The following is a 23,293-nucleotide window of genomic DNA, read 5'->3' as shown; positions in this document are numbered from 1 at the left end:
GTAAATCATTTACATTTAAATATGTCCACAGATGCAGAAACTCTCAGGTAAATTTTAACACAGATGTGGACTGTGGTCCTGAATAGACCTCGCTGTGAGTCCTGCATCTCATAGATTTGAAATCCACTAAGATATTTAAAAACTAGGAGAATCTTCAAATTAGTCCTAGCCAGTGCAGAGAATAGTTACACAGCAAAAACTTAAAATAAGTCACATTTTTAAACCTCTTTGGCAGAAGAAGAAAAAAAAAAATCCAGTGTTGGTCCTTAGGCAACACCATTCACTGCTGCCCATCTGGGTCTCCCTGTGCCTCGTGTCAGGAAGGGCACCTGACATTTAAACAAACAACAAATCTCTATACCAAACCACTGAAAAGCTGTAGTTACCCATAACAGCACAAGCCGAAAAGTTAAAATACTAACTGCATCTCCATGGATACATTTAAAAAGAAAAAAAAAGGTTATATTTACATTTGATAGTGAAAGAAGAGAAAAAGAATGAAGGTGCACCAAAGTCACAATAGAAAATGTGTGGTTTGATGTGGCTCTCCTGCCATTTTAATTCTGAAGCTGTAAATCAGCTGTAGAAGATCTGGGTCTTGTTTGACAAGCTGTATTTTATTTTGAAGAACCTTGTCACAATTAATTAGCTAAAATTGTTATATCTAGAAAAATATATATTATTGCATTTATTCTTCACTATAACTTAATTATTGTAAACATTTAAAAGCTTCATTTTTTATTAACAAATGGTTTAATGGTCACAAAAACAAAACGGTGAGGTGGGACTTTCCTGTTCTCACTGGGTTTTAGTCGGTAGGAAACCGGACCAAATGGCTTTTAGCCCTAAAGGTTGCAGACCCTCCAGTGTAATCAATTCATTTTTTGATCATAATCTTGTGATATCCAACTCATCGGATCCCTACTGTACGTTTTTTTACATTTGCATCCCTTTGTCTCCCAAATGTTATTCCTGTTGCAGTTAACTTTGTAAAAATCTTTAAAAGAGAAGAAAAGACAAACCTCAGGTCATCCGTGGCAGATGTTTCTTTGCTGGTTAACTTGTGCAAAACACCAAACGACAAAAAAGTGAGTTTGACGCATTTTATTTCCTAAAACAGAAGCCACACCACCAACTGCTGGCATGGCATCCTTATAGAATTATTTTTATATATTGCCATCTGGTTTTTGTGTCTAAATGTGTGGTATAAAATACTATACACAACAATGTACCTCTTTTTTTTCTTCTTCTTTTTTTTAACACAGTGAAGTTCATTGCGGTACAAATCCTTTGTAGCTACAGCTTTGCTGCAAGTCCTTCATGCTCAAATGCATGGAACATAATTCTGCTCTCTAGTTCTTCTGTACATAGTGACAATACAAATATTCCGTCTCCATTATACAAAAAAATAATACTCTAAAAGCATCCTACAGGGACTTTTCATTTGAAAGGACTTTTCCTGGCTGTTTTATTAAGACGATTAGATATATCTTAGACATCTTGACCAATTGCTTTAAAGCAGGAAAGCAATATAAACCTTCCCAATTTTTTTATCTTATATATATATATATATATATATATATATATATATATAAGAATAAGGAAATACAAGAAATTATACATTTAAAAACTTACAATAAATAAGATAGATTCAGGCATTTCATTTTTGATACCGTTTCATCTAAAGCATTAAAAAGGAATTTCATATCTTGAAACCAAGCATCCATTTTTCTTAACTTGATCAAATATGTCCCTTTTTCTCCAGTAACTTTACAGACTCTCCCCTCCTAAATGCACCCTCGTAGCTACACAAAGGTCTTGAACACATCACAGGGAAAGGACTGCATCAGCCGGTAAAGACACAGGGGAAAGGAGCCGATCCGTCTCCGTACAGGATCCAGCTCTGTACTGCGGAGCTCCTCTCAGCTGGACCTCCTCCCTGGAGCAGCCGCGCCACGCCACGCTCCTCTGGCGTGCCCCACGGCCCACCCCACCCCCCGTGGAACGGGCTACAACATGTTCTTGATGAAGTTGTACATCTGGTTGAGCACCACGAAGTGAAGGGGGAGACATGAGCGTCGGTCCTGCGTCGCCGGGTCACACGTCAGCCAGGAGAGGGCGTTGTACTGCTCCAACACATATCTGTCCAATCACACAAATGAGATATTCTGAGGAGGCAGAGATCAAATCCTTATCTGCAGTAAGTCAATAGAAAAAACTAAACAATGCTGGGATGACTTCAAATTAGCCACAAACTTTCTACAAACAGGAGGGGGATCCCAGTCCTGAGAGCACTTGAGGCTGAGTGTGTTCTGATTGTGTTTACCTGAGAACATCTGAGGTCTGATTAGAGTCAAGGGGGTGGGAGTGTTTACTATGCAGCAGTTCATCTGATTGCACTGAAGACACATGGAGGTGCAAAGAGGCCTGAGAGAGCAGAGCACAGGGAGAGACGTGGTGTCAAAGGCGCCATAATGAAGCTATTAAACTTTTATTTCAGCTCCTCTAACTAAAATGGATCCTCTGATCGCACGGCGGCAGTGAAGCCCTGCCTACAACCAACAAAGATAACCGTCCACCAGCTGAACTGCTGTAGTTTGATTTTAACCAAAGGCTGTCATTTTCTAAACAATTCAATAATAAAACAAAACATTTTACACTAAAGGCGAGTCATTTGATCACCTAATAAAACAATTCAAAGCGCCTTGATAAATGCAGAACATCAACATTTTCACGAAACTTGAGCTCATTTCACAGAGAAACATGCTAATGTGTGTCTAAAATGACACGGATGGAGCAGAAGGAAGCACCTTGAGGAAGAGTGGGCACTGGTTCTGAGCGTGCGGACAGGCCGACCAGAACCAGTCCGGCAGGGGGCCAGCTTTTGCTGTCGAGACGAAGTATCCCAGGGCCAGGGGCTGCTGCAGAAGGTTAGGGACCTCCTCCAGAGACGGCATGTGGTTGGTGTTCGGGCCCTGCGACACAGCGGAGGTCGGCGTGAGTGCGTCTGCGTACGGTAGCGAGTGTGAGCGAGCGCACGGATGCGGCGGCCTCACCTTACTGCCGTCCCCTCCGTGGTGGTAATGAGAGCCGGGGGAGTGCACAGGTGAAGTGGGGGGAGAGATGTTAATGATGTCTGGGTCCACTAACTCGTTCTCAGGATCCAGCAGGTCAAAGATCCCAATAGCGTCTGACCCATCAGAGATAAACAGAACATTCACTCAGTGACACAGCAGCTGATTCAACTTTTTCCTTTAAGTCACACATTTAGGAAAACCTATGTTCTTTTACAAAGTCAAGAAACTCAGGACCCTTAAAGACCCACTCCAATGAAAGTGGTGTTTATGATGTTTTTAGCATTTTTCTGATGATGGAGAACAAAATTGCATTTCAGTCTTTCCTAATTCAAATTAGGGCTGGGCCATAAATCGATTTTATCGCTTCATTCAAACTTGGAGATTTAAAATTTTTAGTCAGGAAAACAGGGATTTTGTTTTCCCAGCATCGTGCTCTCTTGGGCCTGCTGTCCCTTCCAAAGTGCTGACGTAAAAAACAGCAGCCAGCAAAGAGGAGCTGGTTTCAACAGCAACGGTTTCTTCAGTTCCATGGAACTGGTTCGGATTTTTGACTTCAGACTTGATACAACGACCCAAACGCTGCAAAATCTGTTTGAAGGTTGGAGCTACCAAAAGTGGGAGTACGACAAATGTGTTTCAGCACCTGAAACAGAGGCTCTGTGGAGTGTGAGAAGGGTTTCTCTTGATGAGACGCTAAAGCCAGCGGCAGCTCACCAAACACCTGGTGCAGTTTCACAAACATTTGTACAGCTTTGATTCAGTTCAACCTTGAATTCAGATCAACTCCCAAAGGAGTTGTTAGAGTACAGGTTTGTTTAGATTATGTTTAGGCTTTTGTCATTTTTTTTAAGAAAGGAAAGGAAGGAAGAAACCTTTTGACTACAATCAGAAACAAAATTTGGTGTGAAAGATTATTTTAGCCCATATTGCCCAGCCTTAACTCACAACGCTGTGAATCCGGAGCAGAAAAAAAAATGCTGTTTGAAAGAGAGCTTCTTTGTGATGTAGCAAATGTGTTGGGTGGGCATCAGGCTCTCTGCTACGCTCCATCCTGATGCACCCACTTGTTTTCCTCGTTTAAGTTCGATCTAAACTGTAGGGATGGATGGCTCTGATATTGATCGGCGTTTCTGTTGCAGTGATATTGTTAGGTTGAGAAGAGTATGAGGGGCCGGAGAACCCGTGAACAGAGAGCTCATTTGTGGATGATCCGAAAGGGGGTGTGGGGTTTCTCCAAGCCAACATTCCCGCCCGCAACTCAGAAGTTAATTTCTAATGAACTCCTGCCACCTCTGCAGAAACTATGTCCTAGAAAACAATAGAGGTTGTTTGATTTTGGCTTAGAACAGCGCAAGTATAATTCCAAGAACACTTCAAAAATATGTCAAAAGAGGATGAGAGTGGGTCTTTATAGCTAATGAGATGCAGACAGCTTTCAGAAACAAACAATACAGAACGAAAAGGGAAATGCTGGACTAAGGATGCTTTCACACTGTTGTCTGATCCAGTTTGGTTCCTGAAATGGTTTGCTTCACTTAGGCGGGTGTAAATTATTCATCGGACGTCTTCACAAGAGCCTCCGTGAAAACAGATCCAATCAATAGATGGTGGTTGTGTCCGAATTCCCACCCTAACCCCTAATACTAAAAAACGATATAGTGTGCAGCGTTAGAGTTGTCCTCCCCAATTTTTGGTTGTCCTTAGCAAAACCAATATACCAATATTCAACATCAACGAAACCTACTCAGATGTCAGTACTTACATCTTTATTTCTTCTATAGATCTAATATCAACTGCCTCTTATGATGGACATTTAAAAAACTCTTTAAATATTAAAAACAAACATTTTACTAAATATTGAAGCATCTGGTTACACAAACTATTGCTATGTAAATCAAATACTGTTACGGTCAAATAAAAATACTTTATCTTACCCTATAATATATCAGAAAATTGATTACATTAACCAACACTGTAACCTAATGAAAATTTAGAACACTTGTATGGACTGGGACTAGTACAGCATTCCAAATATAAAGTAATATTTATATGTGATGAAAAGTTATAATTTGATATAACATCTATGTCAAATAAACACATGTGTAAATGATACCATGTTTACATTGTGCGTTGCAGTAGCAGTAAAGACTAATATCCCTGATCTTTTAAACCAGACATGCAGGTGCAATGTTGTCATTTTGCGATGTCTTCGGACGTACTCGGTTCGTTCGGAAGTCACGTGACATCGTTCAGTTTTATCTTAAAAAGTCAGACGTCGGTTTCCCAAAAACTTTGAAAAATAGTCGAAAAATCCCAAAATGATGAATAAAAGACCAGGTTGTCACACGGACAACCATCAGGTTCATTTTTGGTTGTCCTCCGTGAAATCTGGTCGTCTTGGACAACAAGATAACCGCTTATTTCGAACGCTGGTGCGGGTCTATGTGGTGCCCTGGGTTTTAAAAGCTATTCGGACTCCATGCTCACTACTTTTTATTTTTAAACGGTGAAAATGATGTCATCCTTTCATGAAGTGAAAATCTAATTGCGACAATCATTTATGAATCCACTGTCTTCTGAAGATAAAAACGTTGATGGCTTATTCAAAAAATATACATTTTAATACAGTTTTTTGGGCAAAAGTTGTTCTGACGCAATGCATTGTGGTCTACATTCGCCGATCTAATGAGCATCGATGTACACTAGTTTTTTGCAGAGACTTCTGGGAAATTTCTAGGGAACTGCAAAACGGCGAACGCACCGTATCCCTTGTGCTATCTTGATAGCACAAGGGATATAGTGCACTACGTAGTGGGTTAGGAGGGGAATTGGGACACAGCCACAATGACCTACTGAGGCCTGACTTGGTGTGCTCTAGAGTGAAAGGTGCAGCAGCGCCACTGACCGTTGGTGCCGTTGAGAATGTCGATGTTGGTGTCGATGTTGGTGTAACTGGAGCTTGTGATTTGGACGAAGGCGGAGGTGGGAAACACCAGGATGTGGGTGCAGGAGGTGTCCTGAGGGGTGCTGAGCTGCGACGTCTGCATGTTCAAGGTGGTGCTTCGGCCAAACACAGACCCAGTCGACACAGAATCTGACAAAAGAGGCAGCAGGTCAAGAAACAACAACCTCAACACGTTTAACAAACCTCCAACAACGTCATTAGGTCAAAGACGGAAAGAGAAAGGTCTTAATTGTTCATATTTTAGTAGTTCATATTGGGGATGTTTTTTCCCGCCAATCCGATTCAGAGTTATTTTATTTGGAGTTTCTGCCAATGCAAAATAAACAAGAAAAAAATTGAATAGACAGATTCGGACTATTTCATTCACCTTTGTGTCTCACTTTACACTTTAACAGATCACTTCTGTGAAGTCGCTTTAACAATCAAGTAAAAACACCCCAAACATAAACTAAAACAAACTACTACTGGGAGTCATATCACCATTAGAAAGGAAAAACATTTCTTTCAAAATCATTAATGTAGCATAAATATGATGATGAGTATAGACATGGAACCAGTTATTTATTTTGGTTGTTGAGAGATTATTGATTTAAAATCACTATTTTCTGCAGTTTGCAGATGGTCCATTGGCAACTGTCTCACTTCTGTTTAATTCTTATTAAAAAGAATACTAGTTAAAAAAATATCTTATTTTTTTTTAGCCTTTGATGGTAGTTATTTGCATCAGCAGTGGTGAAGAAGGCCCAGCAGTGGGTCTACTCCCTGAGGGTACTGAGAAGGGAGAACATGAGCACCCAGCTGCTGGTGACCTTCTACCGCTCTAGCATAGAGTTTACTAACATACACTAACGGTGTGGTTCTACAGCAGCACAGAGGAAGAGGATGAAGAGGGTTGTTAGGACAGCTGGGTGAATCATTGGCTGCTCTCTGCCCAACATTTACCACTTTCGTTGCCTAAATAAAGCTCATAGGATCGCTGCAGACAGATTCCATCCTGGACACCACCTCTTGAACCTGTTGCCCTCTGGGAGGCGATACAGGTCAATATGAACAAAAACAAACAGGCTAGGGGGCAGCTTTAATCAAAGAGCTGTCTTAGTCCTGAATGCGGATAGAAAATAGAACTGTATTTCTAACAGTTTTACATATTTGTTGTTTGCTACCTCTTATATATGTTATTTTCTTTTTTGTCTCTTTGCACAAGGGAGATTCTGCTATATTTTGTTGTATTCAGTACAATGACAATAAAGCTATTCTATTGTATTCTATTCTATAAACAGTCAATGAGATCTCTCCAGTTTATGCTAATTTAATAAGTATAGAAACAAACTGCAGAAGTTAAAGGCTTGAAACGACAGAACAAGATAAGCGTATGACCTCAGCCGAGGAAGTGTGACTGTGTGACAATCCCTCACTCGTTTCCTAAAGCAACTCATTGATCAGGCTCCCCATCAGTCATTGAAATCAATGGGAATCTGAGAGGCAATGCTCTGCCAGCAAATGCTACAAGATCTTTGCCGCCATCAATCTGGGCTGGACGGGAGACGCACTTTGTGACACACGGTGGCCACCAATCATTCCACAGCGACACATCGGTGCTGCTTTTCTGTGTGGGCTTGTGTCACTCAGGCAGGAGAGCCACATTAAAACGGAGTGTATTTGCAGTCGTCATCATTGGCACGCGCCGTACCTGGCATGATGACAAACGATCCCTGCGGCTCCATGGCAACCAAGCACACACTGAGGATGCTGGGAGTGTCTGAGGCAGAGATTCCACACATGCGACACATTTCCTTCAGGCGTCGACTGAGCGACTGCAGACTTCTTCTGCTCAGCAGAATACTCCAGTCTAGAAAAGGAGACATAAGGGCTTAAGAAATACAATAAAAAGATATGATTGACATGAATGTTCTGCTGTTTTAGTCTTGGCCACCTTTTAACTCTCCGTGCCCTATCCTCCCCAGTCGGCCGATCACCACTCTCCAGGGAAGAGATGTCATCTGCACCAGTCCCAAGCACCATTCCCAGAGCTTCTGCAGCCCGAGAAGCCGACCTGAGCCCTTTTTCCTCCTTGCCCTGCAGAACACAAAGCCGGATTCACACCACTGGAATAAAAGCAACTGTTTTCCCCCTCCATAAGGTTCAATGGCTGTAGTGTGAGTCATTCTACCTGTTGGGGACATCTATGTTGATGATGCAGGTCTCCAGTAGTTCCCCATACAGGTCAGTGCATGTGGCCAGGAGCCACCGCTGGTCATGGGACAAACAGTACGCCACAAACAGCACGTTGTACTTCTGCGATGCCTCACCGAAGGTCTCCCCGAGCTCTGTCTGCTTGTCCTTGACGGGTGCGAGGATGAACGGAGGCGTATACAGACGCAGACGCTCAGGTCGCTGCAGGTAAAGCAAAGACCAGCCCCAATCAACGTTCGATCCACATCCCTAAGCTGAACTGCTTGATAAACCACAATCTATAATTTGCATTGTTATTATTTTTCTCTCAGAATTTGTTGGAGGAATTACGAAAGCTTAATCCTGATCAACAGTCCTTTTCCTAAAGCGGGAATCAAAAATTCAACACACTTCAGGAATGTAGTTAAGCATCTACAGTAACGTAGAGTAAACTTGAGAGCAACAAAGATTTCACTGAAAGTTCTTTTTCTGTTCTTTCTTTCTCTAGAAAGCAACAGAAAAACTCTGTTCATTAGAAAAACATTTTCTTTCTCAGGTTAGGGTTCAAGTCTTCCTGGAAAGCTCTGAGCCTCTATCACTCAGCTGCTGGCTCACAGAATCAAGTGTCTATTTGCTGAGCAATCAATCAGGGCACAGAGGACTGCGATGTGGCAGCTAAGCTGCGAGCATCAACAACCGTCACTACATTTCTGCTGCTGGAAGTGGAACTTCGCCTTACCTCTGGGCTCCTCAGTGCCGTGTCGATGGCCAAGCCCGGACCGAAACCCGTGAGCGACTTGACGTTGGTGGAAAAAGGCAGCGGCCGTCTGCACTGAGTGAAGGCGGAGAACGCTAAAGATTTGAGGTGCTGTGCGTAGATATGACAATGCTCCCCTCGCACTGGCTGAAGGAGGTACTGGCAAGGTACAATCTGAAGACGAACAAAAAAAACAAGACCCGGAGATGAGTGCAAATTCCAACAATGTTGACCACAAAAGTGAGAAAAGCTAGCAATTTTACATTTAAACTTGCGAAGCGAATTAAAAAACAGAAAACTCACATCCAATGTATGCAGAAAATGTCTAATTATATAGTTTGATCGTTTGTGGAGGACAAGGTATCGTTGACTGTATTTATCTCATTTACAATGAACGAAGACACGGATGATGTTCAGAGATCAGGTTCATTTCTTTTGAAGAGCTCTTCAAAAGCATCGGGAATCATGTCTCCATGTCCGTCCACTGCAGGAGCTGCTTCTGAATGACGGACGCTTTCAGCGCTACTTCTGTCTCTGTGACCCAGTTGATGACTTCCTGTTCCGCATTAGTCCCAGGTGGGCAAATTCAAAACAAGAAGAATACAAATAGAGGAATCTTTTATTACTTTCTCAATCTTAAAGTTCAGCGGGAAAACGATCTCCTCCATGTTGGTTCTGATCCCATTATCAACGTGTCACTGGCCAAAGCTGAGTCCCTGATTGGTTGATGCAAATTTGACGCCAAAGTTCAGATATTTGAACTATGAAACATTGCTCAGCGATGCCCAAAACTGCTGCCAGACCCCCCGCAACGCAGAACCTCTGACTGTGACTGAGACTGGTCGTCCCAGACATATGTATCGCATTTGGTGTGAACGTAGCGTCAAAGCCTCCCTGTCAAGGAAACATCTTTTTCAAAATCTCAGTAAAAAAAAAAATCTAAGATATGACTGTGACCGAAATATAGGGTCAGGAACAAAGACCAGCGACTTGTTCTTGCTGGACAGAAAAAGGTTCTGAGAATCAATAATTCAATCCTAACTGAAAAAAAAAGGGTGTGCGGAGAAGCTTCCTTTGATGTACAACAACCTGCTGACATTTTCAACAGATAGAAGAAGTGAAGCATCTTGGTGTGGTAAATCAAGGATACCTCAGACTTTGTGCAGCTGTTGGACGATGACAGCCTCTCTGTAAACTAACAGAAAAACGTCCTCTTCTTTTTCAATGTCCCCTCTTGGCTTTGCTCAACCGTTTCACACTCATATGCTCCTTTAAAAAATCCTTACCAATTGATCTGTCGTCAAAAAAATGTTGAAGAGCTCCACTGCAAAGCGCAAAATAGGGTGCTTTTCCCCGAAAGTGTGCTCACCTGAACAGAAATAGAGTTCTGAATGTGTGGCGGCAGGGACTGGAGCATCTCGAGGTAACATCGCAGCAGGCTGAGCGTCCACACGCTGGAGTCCAGCTGCCCTGAGCATCCGTCAGCTTCCTCGTAGCTAAAAGGATCCACGATGTAAAGAACGATGGCTGGAGGGTATGTGACAGCATGGGACTCCCCGTCTGTTGGGACGCCCACTTTCTCTCGCTCCAAAGTGCTGAAAAAAGGAAGAGGAATTCAAACTGTAATCCAAGTTACCACACTGGTTTAATTCGAATGCTCAGAATATCACAAATTCTATGAGAAAATGACAAAAACATGTGAAAAAATGTTTCTGCTCCAAGTACCTCTCAAGGGGCTCTGTGGACCCCTGGGTCTGGGTGTTGGAGGTGTCCCCTGAGCTGCCAGTGTTCTGGGCACCAGCCTGCTGTCCCAGCTGGCCGTTCTGTGAGCCCTGGCTTCCCATGCTTCCAAAGGGAGGGAAAGAGCTGGGTTTGGCAGATGAGAGTGTGCTGGCAGGCTGACCTGAAGATGCTGAATGGCTGTGTAGGGATGCAGAGGCGTTTGCAGACCCGGCGCCGCTGCTGCTGGTAGGAATAGAGGAGGAGCCCTGATGGCTGGCAGCGCTGGAGGCAGAGCTAGGCTGTTGTGTTGAGGAGGGCTGGTTGGACGTGGGCGGGGGACAGGGTTGTGTGAGGAGCGAGCTGTCTAATGGCTGCGAGGCAAGATATGGTGCTAGAAAAGAAGCAAGAAGAAACCATTAATGACCATCCAAGGTCAGACGGAGCAGACGTGTCGGAGGAGGCCAAAATACAGTACGGAGTGATCAGCGCTACATGGAGACAGTGGCTGTTATTTCTCAAAATCAGTTTTATTACGGAGTCTTAATGAGTTCACAAACATAAAACGTAAATGTTTGTGCAAATATTTGAAGAATTTCTCTTCTAGATGCAGCAGAGATTAGTTATTCCGGCCCACAGCGCAGCTGAAGCGCTCGCAGTTATTTTGTCCTTAGTACGGGGAGGGTAAACATTCATTTTTTTAAGGTGTGATTACCGGCGTTAATAGTAACACCCCTGGTTGCTGGTAGCGTGAAATGCAGAGGACTGAATTTGTGGTTGGCATAACCGTCCTAATCATGCTGTGAAACAGAGAGGTGTGGCTGCACCTTAGCCGAAATAACCACTTCAAACAGCCCGTCGCATAAAAAAAAAAAAAAAAGACAGACGCCAATTTACATCATAATAACAAACAACAGCGCAGATAATCAGTCGACCCCTTGTGTCTTTGCTAGGATGGCTTGGAAAAGCGTGTCGCCCTGTGCCACCTTTAATCTGAAGATAGGCTTTTATTTTGAAGTTCTGTCTAGTTGTTTCTTCCAGGGATGTTCGTCGTCGGTTGCCGTGATAACAGCTGTGTCCATGAAACGATAGTAAAAATTTCTAGAAAATTTCTCTTTAGTTTAACAATTCACTCCATTATAAAGCACTGCTGTCTCTGACAAGTACTCCTGTGAAAAGCCTGTGGTCAAATAACTGAAGCAAAAAGGCTTGGCTGAAATGTTTTCTGAACCAGTGGTACTGGGGGAGGTGTGGAATCAAAAGCACTGCTGGTAAAGTGAATAGCAGTGACACATACCGAGGTTGTGGCGGCACACTTGTGCATAGAGCTTGAGCTTTGTAAAGGCGTCACTGTTGCCGCTGGCAGCCTTCAGGAACCAGTCGCTGACGGGCTTATCCGCCAGGCTCTGGGCTTCGCTGCCACCAACCAGGACGATGCCGTCAGGGTAGCCTCTTGAGATGGGTCGGTGCTGCCCCAGGCGACACGACTACAGAAGAACCAGCGTTAAAATACTCAGAGGAAACAAGAACTAAAAGGGCAAAAATAAATAAGAAAAACATTATGAAGATCTCGCAGGAAGATCTGCTCTACCTCATAGACGGATGTGAGGTCTCGAAAGAAGCTTTTGGCGCCGCTCAGTAGGGCCTCATTGTCAGGACAAACAACCAGGTACCCGATGTCCCGCTGGGAGCCAAATGGATCAAGCAGCAGTTTCTCCCAATAGGGCAGTGCAAACGGAGAGAGCACCAAAAAGTCATACTCATAACCCACCAGGAAGGTCGGAATGGGCAGAGGCTCCGGAGACTCGTCTGTGCCTTTCAGACAGAGAGCAGGGAAAAGGGGAAAGCAGGACCAGTAAGTACAGTTAACATTTGAACACTGCAATCACACAGAAAGCAACAAAAACATTGAAGATCCACTCCAATCCTCTTTTGACCTAAGTGTTTGCCCTTTTCAGCCAAAATCGAAAAACCTGTAATTTCCTAGGACATAGTTCCTGCAGAGCGGCATTATTATCGTTAGAAATTTGCCTTTGAGCTCCTGTCATCCATCTGTTTACACTCTCTCCTGCTAGCTGACAGCCCCTCACAACCCCATCCTCACATTAGCGCTGCAACAAAAATAGTGAGCAATAACGGAGATATCCAGCCATACAGTTTTGAGCCTGATGTCAGCTCAGACGAAGAAAACAAAGACGTACGAGTATCTAGTCATCTAAATTTGGATGCTTCGGAATAGAGAGGAGCAGGGAGCTAGTGGATCACCCAGCATATTTTCTACGTAACAAATACAGACCTTTCTAACAGTATTTTCTCTGTCTGCTCCTGATTTGAATTCAGAAATACTCAGAAATGTAATTTCAATCCTAATTTTCTTTATATATGTCATGAAAAAATGTAACAAGAAGATGTTAAAAGGACCACTTTCATTGAAGTGGGTCTCTAAAGAGTTACATAAGGAGATTTCATCCTACCATAAGAGCCCCGACCAGCCATTTTGTGGAACTGCTGCCAGGTGAGGGGACCCTGAACGCCCCACGACCTTACGGTCCTCTTCTTCTGGATTGCATCCTGAAGAACAGGCTGGAGGGACATGAGAACCCGCAGCACATCCTGAGAGCACAGAGCGCTCATGTCTACTGCTGAGGAACAAAAGCACAGGAAGTCAGCGAGAGCATGACCTAAAGTTTGATTACAACTTCTCCACCTGAGGTTTTAAGGGTGCTTTTTTGTAAACAAAATATGTTAGTTTCTAATTTTTAATTATTTTTTACCGCATTTGAACATTATAGATCTTAAAATGTATTTAGAAATCACTAATTTTCATAATTTGTGGCAACTGAAGAATCTAGAAATGTGTTGATATGGTTCAAAAAGAAAGTTACTAAACTGTGAAAGAACTTGCAGGCATTTTACGATTTTGCAGAACTTTTTTTTTTTTTAATTAATTTGGGCTCGTTTTCAAACTTACTGTTTTCTTTGGCCCACTGGTGCAAACACGTGCTCTTCACTAGAACCTCATCCACTTTGTCACCCGACATGCTGTCCATGAACTCTCTGCCGTGCTTCAGGGCCATGTAGCAGTCGCTGCAGTAATCTCTCTCCTCCACCCTAACACAGGGGGGGACAGGGACCCCGCTTGGACCCCGCTTCACCCCGTCGTGCTCTAAGGTTACGATGGCTGAGAAGGGGTTAGTGCACTGATCCTGCAGGAGCAGAATCAGCTCATCCGGGACGCGATCTCCTCTTCCTACTCCAGAAAGCCGAAGCTGCTCGAAGCGCTTCTCCACCTCCCTGCTGACGTCTGTGCCGCGGCCGATGATGTCCAGCTCGTCCTCAAGGAAAAGGCCCGACCCATTTCCGTAGCGGCGGTTGACCACGGCGCTGAAGCCGCAGCTGCAGGGCTCCTGGGCTTCACTGATGGGGTCACTTAGGTACACGCCGACGTCGGCTCCTTTCAAATTCATGTTACACACGCAGATGCAGCAGCTGTCAAAGTTGCAGTCCTTGAAGAGGTTCATGACCGACTCGGAGAGGATGAGCGTGACGTAGAGGCTGTGCGCTTCTGGGATGGAGGGGACCGTGGCTGGCTCCACCGAGTTCAGAGGCCGGCAGGTGGAGGGGGTGGACGCCGGCGAGTACAGATCCGAGTTCTCGTATTTTAGCGAGCCCTGGACGCTGGACGGGCCACGAGGCGTGCGTGGGGTGCGAGGTGTGCGTGGGGTGGGGGCAAAGCGAGGCGTGGCGGGTGAGGGCAGAATCCCGGCACCACTGTTACTCGGCGGAGCGCTGTTGGATACAAACGGGGCTTGGGTCTGCGGGGTGTAGGTCTGGCTGTAATCCTGATCCATGGTGCTGCCCACACTGGGGATGTTACTGAAGGGAGGACAGATTAAAGGACATGGGTCAAAGGATTCACTTCAAAAGGTACCGGAGCACACCCGCAGATGAAAAGCCCCTTCAAGTACGAGTCAAGATGATGATAGCAGTATGTCAGGTCATCCTCCGACAGCTCAGCCCGTGAAAGCTGGAGTTGTCATTACAGAGACAATTTTCTTCCAGAAACTGCAGCCTTCACTGAGTTGGTTCAGACACCAACAAACAATTTTCCAACTGTCGCGATGAATTTGTAAAAACATTTCAGGTAATAAAGCAGCGGCTGGAAAACAAGGTTTCCTACAGGAACAATGCAGATCGGATTTTGATTGCACACCTTTACACATATAAGAGGGAAAAAAAACTCCAGAGAGCAACAGAAACAAACAGAGAAAAAAAAACAGGGGAAGACATTCAATAAACATTTCAACAAGCTTCCCTGTGAGGTAATAGTTATTTTTAGGCTGGCGAGCAACTGTGAGGAGGTAGGCAGAGCCAAAGAGAAGGATGGAAGGTGGGGGGAAGCACACCGTGTCCCTCCATATACTCTGGGACTAGCTCCTGGCACAGAACCATCAGGAGGAAGTCCCGGCATGAGTCTTCCTCCCGCCTCACTACAGTCATCATAGAAAGAAGGCCGTGGTGCCGCATTACCGGCTAAAACGATCATGCTTTGTAAACAGATACGGTGCCTTCAACTGCTGGCACACACATCTAACATAACCTATAGCTACCGTATTTTTCGGAGTACAAGTCATGCTTTATTGCATAGTTTGGTCAGGGACGTGACTTGCACTCAGGTGCCTCTAGAGGGCACTGCAGGGTTGTGTAACAGTGTTTGCTACTGACAGCAACACAGAAGAAGAAGCAGCGCTCAGTCTTTTGGGCATGTGATGTGCATTCAAGAACCCGCATTCAGCCCGATAGTCCAACAATACTAGCGCATTTACCTACATCTGGAAATAGCTTGGTGTGAAATGTTGTAGTGGTGCAAATCTGGTGAATCTTGCTCCACGCTTCTTCTTTCACTGCTCTATTCCTATATTTGGAAGACTTAGTGTCATAGAATTCCAGTTGAGTACAAACCGCAATTATTAATTTCTCCTCCATGATCAATTTTCCAATGGTTGGAACCTCTATATATTGAAAAGTGCGCTACCCAAACCCATGCCAAATCCCAAATCGAGTCCCTGACTGGTTTAGCTTTCAAATCGTGTTCAATGGCGTTTTGTACGTAGAGCCTGAAAATGATCGCAGAAACGTGTGTACCGGCATGTGAACGCGAGAGTTTTGAATGCAGAGGCCCGAAACGTGCATGTGCACGCGCTTACATGAACGTAGCTTTATGCCTGGATTAGCGAAAGCGAGACAGAGGATGAAGAATTCATCAGATTTAGAAATTTAAATCAATGTAAAGCAGGGGTGCCAAACTCAAACTCACAGTGAGTCAAAATTAAGCAGTGAAGTAAAGTCACGGGCCAAACTCAACATTTATTGAAAAATTAACTGAAACTGATATGTAACGTTTAACCTTTTCGTGTAGTGTTTTCCCATGTTATATTCTTTCGTTACAGCCACGTTAGCTCCGCACAGAATACAAGCAGGTGTGTCTTTATGTTTATGAACAGATAATCTGCCTCCCACCGGTTTTCAGAGCTCCTGTTGTCCACCTATATTTTTGTGGAGGGTAAAATTGGTTCCATGTGACTGGAGCATGGCTGTCAATGACTGTTAACAGATAAAAGGAGCGCTTGCTGAACGCCATACAACACATACTAGCAAAGCATTGTGGGATTTGTAGTATTAGCGGTACAGTATATACCGCGGGCCAGTTCTAATGCACATTTTATTTGATCTCGCGGGCCAATTATAATTACCCTGCGGGCCAAATTTAGCCCCTGGGCCAGAGTTTGACCATGGGATGTAAAGAGTTTAGTTGACTTTTTCTATATATTATGCTTTTGTGAAGAATTGTCCTCATGTTGTGCTATTATACTAGTCTCCTCCAGTGTTTAATGAAGCTAAATAAACATTCATGTTTTACATGAGTGAAGCGTGCAGATTTACCTTTCATGATGAAATGTCTGTTGTTGGTCTTTTTTTTTATACATTTCTCTAAAAGTGTGACTTCTATGTACATTTTCCTTCCTTATTATCCATTTTTTGGCTGCGGCCTCTCATAGTCTGGAGCGACTTGTAGCTCAAAAAACAAGATACTTGAGTATGTTATTCAGAAATGGAAATAGCTATATTTTATACAGCTGCTTAAACGAACAAATAAAAACAAACGTTTAGTGGAAAAACAGCCTCTTCTTGTTCATAGGAGTATTCCTCTGACATTCCTCTCGTCATGCAGCGCTCCTTGGTTAGAACTCTGATCTAAAATTGTTCTCACATCAGACAGGAGTATAAGCCCACAGTCCTGCTACTGTTGATGTCTAGACTTTAGTGAGCCGGAGTACGACAGTTCACAATTCACTTCATTCGTTCATACTTGGTGTTGGTTAAAGCAATTTTAAAAAAACAAATCAAAGTACGTGTTTTGTGCATTTAGGAACATTTTATTCGCTCAAATGTGCAGTGTTCCCTCGCTACAAAGCAATCCATTTTTCCCCCGGTCTTGCTGTTATGTTAGGAGGTCATGCCTGCCATCAGTCATTAGACTTCACAATTCATCTGGCAGCCATGGATTTACATAAGATTTTTGAGAGTTTTCGACTGTATATTTTTCTTTTCTTCCCTGTATATTTTGTGTCTTGTATTTATTTGATCTCTTTTCTTGTTCTGTGGTGCTGCTACTTTAACTAAATTTCCCTTCGGAGATTGATAAAGTTGGTCTTGGATCTTGAATCTTGAATGTGGATTTTATTTACTGCATTTTTCCCATCCAATTTTTATTAACAGTAAACTGTGTTCTGATTGGCTGATGACCTTCTCAATCAATCTCCTGTGTGCCGTGTCTCCTGTACAGCTTGTATCCAGTCTGCCACATTTCCATCATTCTTTAATCACATTTAGATCTTTGTTTTTATTTTATAATACTGGGCCTTTATTTCTAAGAAGGTTTGAACTTTGAGAGTTTAAACAAAAGAGAAAAGTGTCAAATGTTTCATTTCTGTATGAGAAAAGTGTACAATGTGTGTAGTGAGGAGTTTTACGGCCTCAAAACATCGGTAATTGTGCTTTTTTTGCTAATTTTTTTTTTTTTAGAACGTAACCCCAGCAACAGACTAGGGAACAGTGTACTTAAAAAAAGGACACAATCAGACTGAGATAATTCAAAAATAAATGAAGTTTGTTACTGTTAAAGAGTGGCCCAATTAGATCCAGATTAGAAAACCTTAGGGGAATGACAAAACAAATGTTTACGACTAAAAGCCTTCCAGGTTCAGGTGAAAAGCAGAAGAAATGCTTTGTCAGCAAACTTGTGAAACAGTGGTAAAGAAAACACACAGCTGTGTGGCATGGAAGTGCCATCTCCTCGCTTCAGCTGTAATTCTGGTCCAAAAGGCATTTTATTCTCAATTCTCGGCTCTGCCTGACACACGAGTGCCTGCTAAACACAGCTCTGTGTGGACAAAGTTTTGTTAAATAAACCCCATTTTGTGACTCACCAAAGAGTACAACAGGCACACAAGTAGAAGTTAAATAAACCAATAGGATAAAAATTCAACTGCTGAGAACTTTCCACTCCCGTGGAGCAAGGCAGAACTCTGCTGCAAACGCAAGAGAGAAGAACTAAGACAAAACAGTCAAAAACAATAGTATTAATTCAAACCACTGACTGTATCTGAGAACAAGCCTAAGCGAGTCTAACCTCACCCATAAAAAATGGTTTCATTTCAGCTCTAACCAAATGAAGTCAATTCAGGTGCCACTTTTTCGCAATACAGACACCGCCATGTTGGAGCCAGACGGCGCCAGTCTGTGTGTTAATTCCTATGGCAACCACTCCTGCCAATCAGGAGTGAGCTTGTTGGAAGTCCACAACCCTTCCAACAAAACCCCATGTTGGAGGTGAGGCCAGCAAGCACCACATGCTTTTGCTGAGGCCTCTGATTGGTCAGTTTTTAACTCGTATAATTTGCAATACATAAAAAAAATATCATGAAAAAAATTTGGATTATCAAGAACATGTAAAAAAACATTATTAGATCAAGAACGGTTATTGTGACAAAAAGAATGACTGAGTAATAGCTGTTTATTTCTCTATAAAAGTCTATGGCTGTGTCCGAATGCCCACCCTAACTACTTACCATGCTCACTACTTTTTCTTTTTAAACAGTGAATATGACGTCATCGATTTCACAAAGTTAAAATCGAATTGATATGAGCGTTTTGCGACGATTATTTATTCAGTTCAATTCCATTTTGTGTGTATAGCCCAAATTCACAGCAACAGTCCTCTCGATGGGCTTCGTATCGGTAATTGAAAAAGTAGTTTTTGAAATGTTAAAATCGTATCGGTAATCAGTAATTCGTATCGGTAATTGAAAAAGTTTTGAATTGAAAAAGTAAAACATAAAACCAAAAGAATCATGAATACATAGAAGTCAATAGGAAAATACTAAATTTATGAATCGACTGTCTTCTAAGGATAAAAGCGCATACGATTTATTAAAAAAATACATTTAAATACAGTTTATTAGCAAAACTTGTTGCGACCCAATGCATTGTGGTCGCCAATCTAGTGATGAGTAATGGTTTTTTGCAGAAACTTCTTGGAAATTTCCAGGGCACTTCATTTTGGAATTGAAGATTCGGACAGCACTACAAAACGGCGAATGCACCATATTGTGCACTATGTAGTGAATAGGGAAGGAATTCGGGCACAACTCATGGGATTTTGGCCACGAGGACCAGCAGGTACTTCCTGAATGGAATGCCAAGGGGGAGGGGTCACTTAAGTCATTAATCCAAACAAGCTTTAACTTGAGTTGGTTTGTTTCGTATCTCTGCCTTAAATCTGCACAGAAGTAACTGATTAGTTTGGCCATTTGGTTTATCATTTCATCATTCCAGATCTGAGCATTAAGAACGAAGACGTATCAAAGCACAGCGTCAAACAGAACAACAGCAAAAGGCTCAAAGGTCCAGAAGTTCCCCACCGTTCTGACATTTCTTTGTTTGTGGTAGCAAACCAGCAGTTCTGTACCTGTCTTTGTGGAGGAAGGTCATGACGGGTACTGGGTTGAGCATCTCCCGGCCCATTGTCCAGCTTGGTCGGTAAGTGCAGTCCTCGGGGGTCTTAATGGGGGGCAGACACTGGCTGGGTAAGGTCTTGAGGGGGGCAAACATGGAGCAGCCCACAAATGGCTGACACTGCTCCGGCTTGTATACGAAAGAAAAGTCCTGAAAGATGAAAACAAACTTCAGAATCAGAAGCAGCTTTAGGAATCCAGAAAACTAAAAAAGTGTAGGGAAATAACAGGCAAAGACATTAATAAAGACTCTGTCCATGAAAATTGTGGTTTTAACAAGTTCTTGTAGCATTTTTCTGATGATGGACATATATGGAAGATTTTAAGATTACGAAAGAAGATTAAGAAAACGGCATTTCTGAGTTTTTCTTTAATAATAGTAATAATAATTGATACTTTATTTATCCCACAATGGGGAAATTCTTCTCTGCATTTTGACCCATCCCCTGGGGGGAGCGGTGAGCTGCAGACTAGCCGTGCTCGGGGGGCCAACGCCTGGCTGGGTAGAGCGGGGATTGATCCGCCGACGCTTCGGTTGTTGGACGACCTGCTCTACCACCTGAACTAAACTGCCGCCCTTTAGTCAAACTGCTGTTAATCGGGAGAAAATGAAAAAAAAAAATCTTATTTCAAATAGCACACTGTTGGGACACAGAAACTGCAATGGGTGGGCCAAAGTCTACCTGCCCCGCTCCATTCTGATGCAGCCACATGCAGACAAACAGACACATCAACGGCCTTCCGTTTCCTCGTCTGAGCTGGAATCTGGATCAAAACTGTACGGCTGAATGGCTCAGATACTGCTCTGCTTTTTTGTGGCACTGTTAATGTTAGCTTGGGTTTTTGAGGTGCTGGAAACTAGCATGAGAGTGTAAACAAGGGGACAATGGGATGTCAGGGGAGGCTTACTTTGTGCCAACAGTCCCACCTTCAACTCAGAAGCGAATTTCTGATGAACTCCTGCAGCTCTGCAGAAACTATGTCTTCAAAAACAAGCCAGGTTTTTGGATTTTGGCTAAAAACGGCATAACCATGATTCAAAGACCACTGGGAACACTTTGAAAATAGATCAAAATAGATCGAGGTGCGATACTGAGCCTACAATCAAGTCATCTCTAAAAGATAGGGTGTAATATTACTAAAATAAATCATTGCAGAAAAGTAAAACATGACAAAAGTGTCCAGACCAGGAGTCTGCAACCTGAGGCTCTGGAACCACATGGCGCTCTTTTACCCTCCATTGTGACCCTTTCGTTGAAGAAAAAGAAAAATTTACCATTTTTAAAAAGTAACTTTAAAGTACATAGTAAGTAAGTAGAAAAGTCCCCCCAAAAAACCCCTCATACTTTTATTTTATTATATTCTTATTCATCTCATTCAGGAACAGTTAAAGGACAGAGTTGAGAGACGAACTTAAACTTAGTGACAGATTATTGTGTATCACCGGAAATCAACTGAAGGTTGGTAAACACAGCCGGAATTAATGTATGAAAAGCCATATTTCCTTTTTTTTTTTTTTTTTTAAACAAATTTGTGGATTTTAAGTGTGCCTTGTGGTTTGAAAAACACAGTAAAAGTGACTTACTTAGCTGTAATTTCATTTCATTTAGTTAGAGTTACACATTTCTGGCTATGAGGTACCACGAAAAACAACCAAATTATTTTTTTTTTATACTACTGGTGAAATGACCAACTACTACAGTTGCTCTGTAATGCAGGGTGTCTTTTATTTTGAAAGGATATCATGTGAACCTCTGTTATAAACTATTTCATATTTTTGAAATGGACTAATTTGTCTTTATGTTTATGTTTAATGTATGTAAAAAAATCAATGGTTCAATTATATTTATCATAATAGCACAAATAACACAAATGCAAAGCCGTATTTTATTTTTCTAAAGGGTGAAGTCAGACTTTGCTGCTGGGTTGTTGTCAGAGAGAAATTGACCTGTACGGCTCTTTTAGTACTGAAGGTTGGAGACCCCTGATCCAGGTGAAGCTTTTTCCAACCCAAATGCCCAAAAAACAACAACAAAACCTGAAATGTGCAAAGTGTTTTTCCCTCATTGGTTTCAGAGAAAACAGAAATGTTAGGAGCTGACAGTTTCCCCGAGCAGCAGAGAAATATTGGGGAAAGCTTTACACACTTTCCATCCTGCTCAAAGCACACTCTTTTAAAGAATACAGTGCCATTTCGGTCCGGAACGCTGGGTAAGGCTCCTTTGGAATTGACGCTAAAAGCTTTACAGCAGCTACCATTGAGGAACAGAAAATATAAGCTCTCAAGCATATAGAAATAAAAATCTCACAGCTCCTTTAATGGACCTCAGGGTGTTTATCAGCAGCGCAAATCAGAGCTAAGTATTTCCACTTAAGTGTTTCAAACAATAAAATCTACTGAACCAGAGAGAAAGTCATGCTAATAAACAATCTAACGGTTTTGTTTATGGGCATTTGAGCTGCACATCAGGCACTGATGCCGCTTTGGGCAGTGTTTAAGTATAAATCCCTTCTTCTTTGCAGACCTACCTTCACCTCGGATGGTTTGGGGCTGCAGAAGCTCTCCTCCACCTCGATCTTGAAATGGCCTCCCAAAGTGGAGATGCCGTCCAGCATGGTCATGCCCGTGTTGGGCTCCATGCTGCCGTACTCCTTACTGCACATGTTCATTGGCGAGTAGCCCATGATGTGCTGCTCCAGGGAGGGGGGCGTGGGATACATCTGGTGCAGCTCCGCCGAACCTTTGCAGGAGACGGGAACGAGAGGCGGTCAGTATTTCGACAGTCAGGAACTCCGACACTTCGACACTAAAGTTAAGAATCCAGCTGAGCCACAAACCATTTCAGATAACAAGGAGGACTCAAAAACTGCTGTCTGCTGCCATGTGTCAGTGTCACAGTGGCTTGTATCCACAGCTGATAAAACGCTTAGTGGCACATGCTTGCCTTTTCATCAAGGTTTCCCTTTCTTGTTGTCTTTATGAGTGTTTTTACAGAAATCTGAAAGTGTTGCTGGAGCAAAGTGTAAAAGGAGATAAAAGCAAGTTTTGCCTTTCATGTAAAGGAGATCAGCCTACACTGCTTTGTCAAGTTTGCTGGTAAAAAAGCCAGCTCGTAAAGATGCCAGACAGAACCCAGACCGCAAAGTCTCGAAACACACTATAAGTTTGTTAGTGAATATGACTTTAGCTCAAAGTCACACCGGTGAATCCTCCTGACAGGAACTTTGAGGAATAGTTCATAAAATGCTCGGCTTGGAGCTAAAAGGTGACAAACTCACATTCATGGTTTTCACCACTAGGGGGCAGAGCCAAGTGTGAGCATCAAGTGTGCAGTTACAGTAAATACCACAAGTTTATTAAGTGGCAATTTAACTCAAATATGAGCACAGCATTGGAGCAACAGGTGGATTCTGGCAAAAAAATTTTTGTCATAACACCTTTTAAAATTAAAGCCCTTTAACAAAAATGAGAAAATGAAATTATTTTCACAGCCTATATATATATGTATACAGTATAAGAGTTTCA

The 23,293-nt window shown here is 42.8% G+C and overlaps 1 protein-coding gene across 2 annotated transcripts in view; it reads right to left on the bottom strand.

The window, feature by feature from the left end:
• Positions 1-1,089: 1,089 nt before the first annotated feature.
• The window catches only part of med13 (mediator complex subunit 13), an 84,230-nt gene continuing 62,026 nt past the window's right edge, over positions 1,090-23,293 (bottom strand). The window contains exons 14-30 of one of the 2 annotated variants that reach the window (XM_023962920.1): positions 22,297-22,508; positions 19,722-19,918; positions 13,662-14,566; positions 13,165-13,332; positions 12,282-12,505; positions 11,988-12,177; positions 10,697-11,084; positions 10,341-10,566; positions 8,954-9,145; positions 8,213-8,436; positions 7,976-8,118; positions 7,733-7,891; positions 5,983-6,171; positions 3,057-3,190; positions 2,811-2,975; positions 2,327-2,427; positions 1,090-2,142 (exon numbers count right to left, since the gene is read on the bottom strand). In XM_023962920.1, coding sequence (XP_023818688.1) covers positions 2,010-2,142; positions 2,327-2,427; positions 2,811-2,975; positions 3,057-3,190; positions 5,983-6,171; positions 7,733-7,891; positions 7,976-8,118; positions 8,213-8,436; positions 8,954-9,145; positions 10,341-10,566; positions 10,697-11,084; positions 11,988-12,177; positions 12,282-12,505; positions 13,165-13,332; positions 13,662-14,566; positions 19,722-19,918; positions 22,297-22,508 — 3,950 coding nt within the window. In that variant the 3' untranslated portion in view covers positions 1,090-2,009. The remainder of the gene's footprint in view (positions 2,143-2,326; positions 2,428-2,810; positions 2,976-3,056; positions 3,191-5,982; positions 6,172-7,732; positions 7,892-7,975; positions 8,119-8,212; positions 8,437-8,953; positions 9,146-10,340; positions 10,567-10,696; positions 11,085-11,987; positions 12,178-12,281; positions 12,506-13,164; positions 13,333-13,661; positions 14,567-19,721; positions 19,919-22,296; positions 22,509-23,293) is intronic. The other variant, XM_023962921.1, reaches the window with a different exon arrangement.

This window comes from Oryzias latipes, chromosome 14 (genome assembly GCF_002234675.1).
Source record: "Oryzias latipes chromosome 14, ASM223467v1".
Lineage (NCBI taxonomy): Eukaryota > Metazoa > Chordata > Actinopteri > Beloniformes > Adrianichthyidae > Oryzias > Oryzias latipes.
The sequence above is the reverse complement of the archived record's forward strand: the minus strand, read 5'-3'. Positions and strand labels throughout refer to the sequence as shown.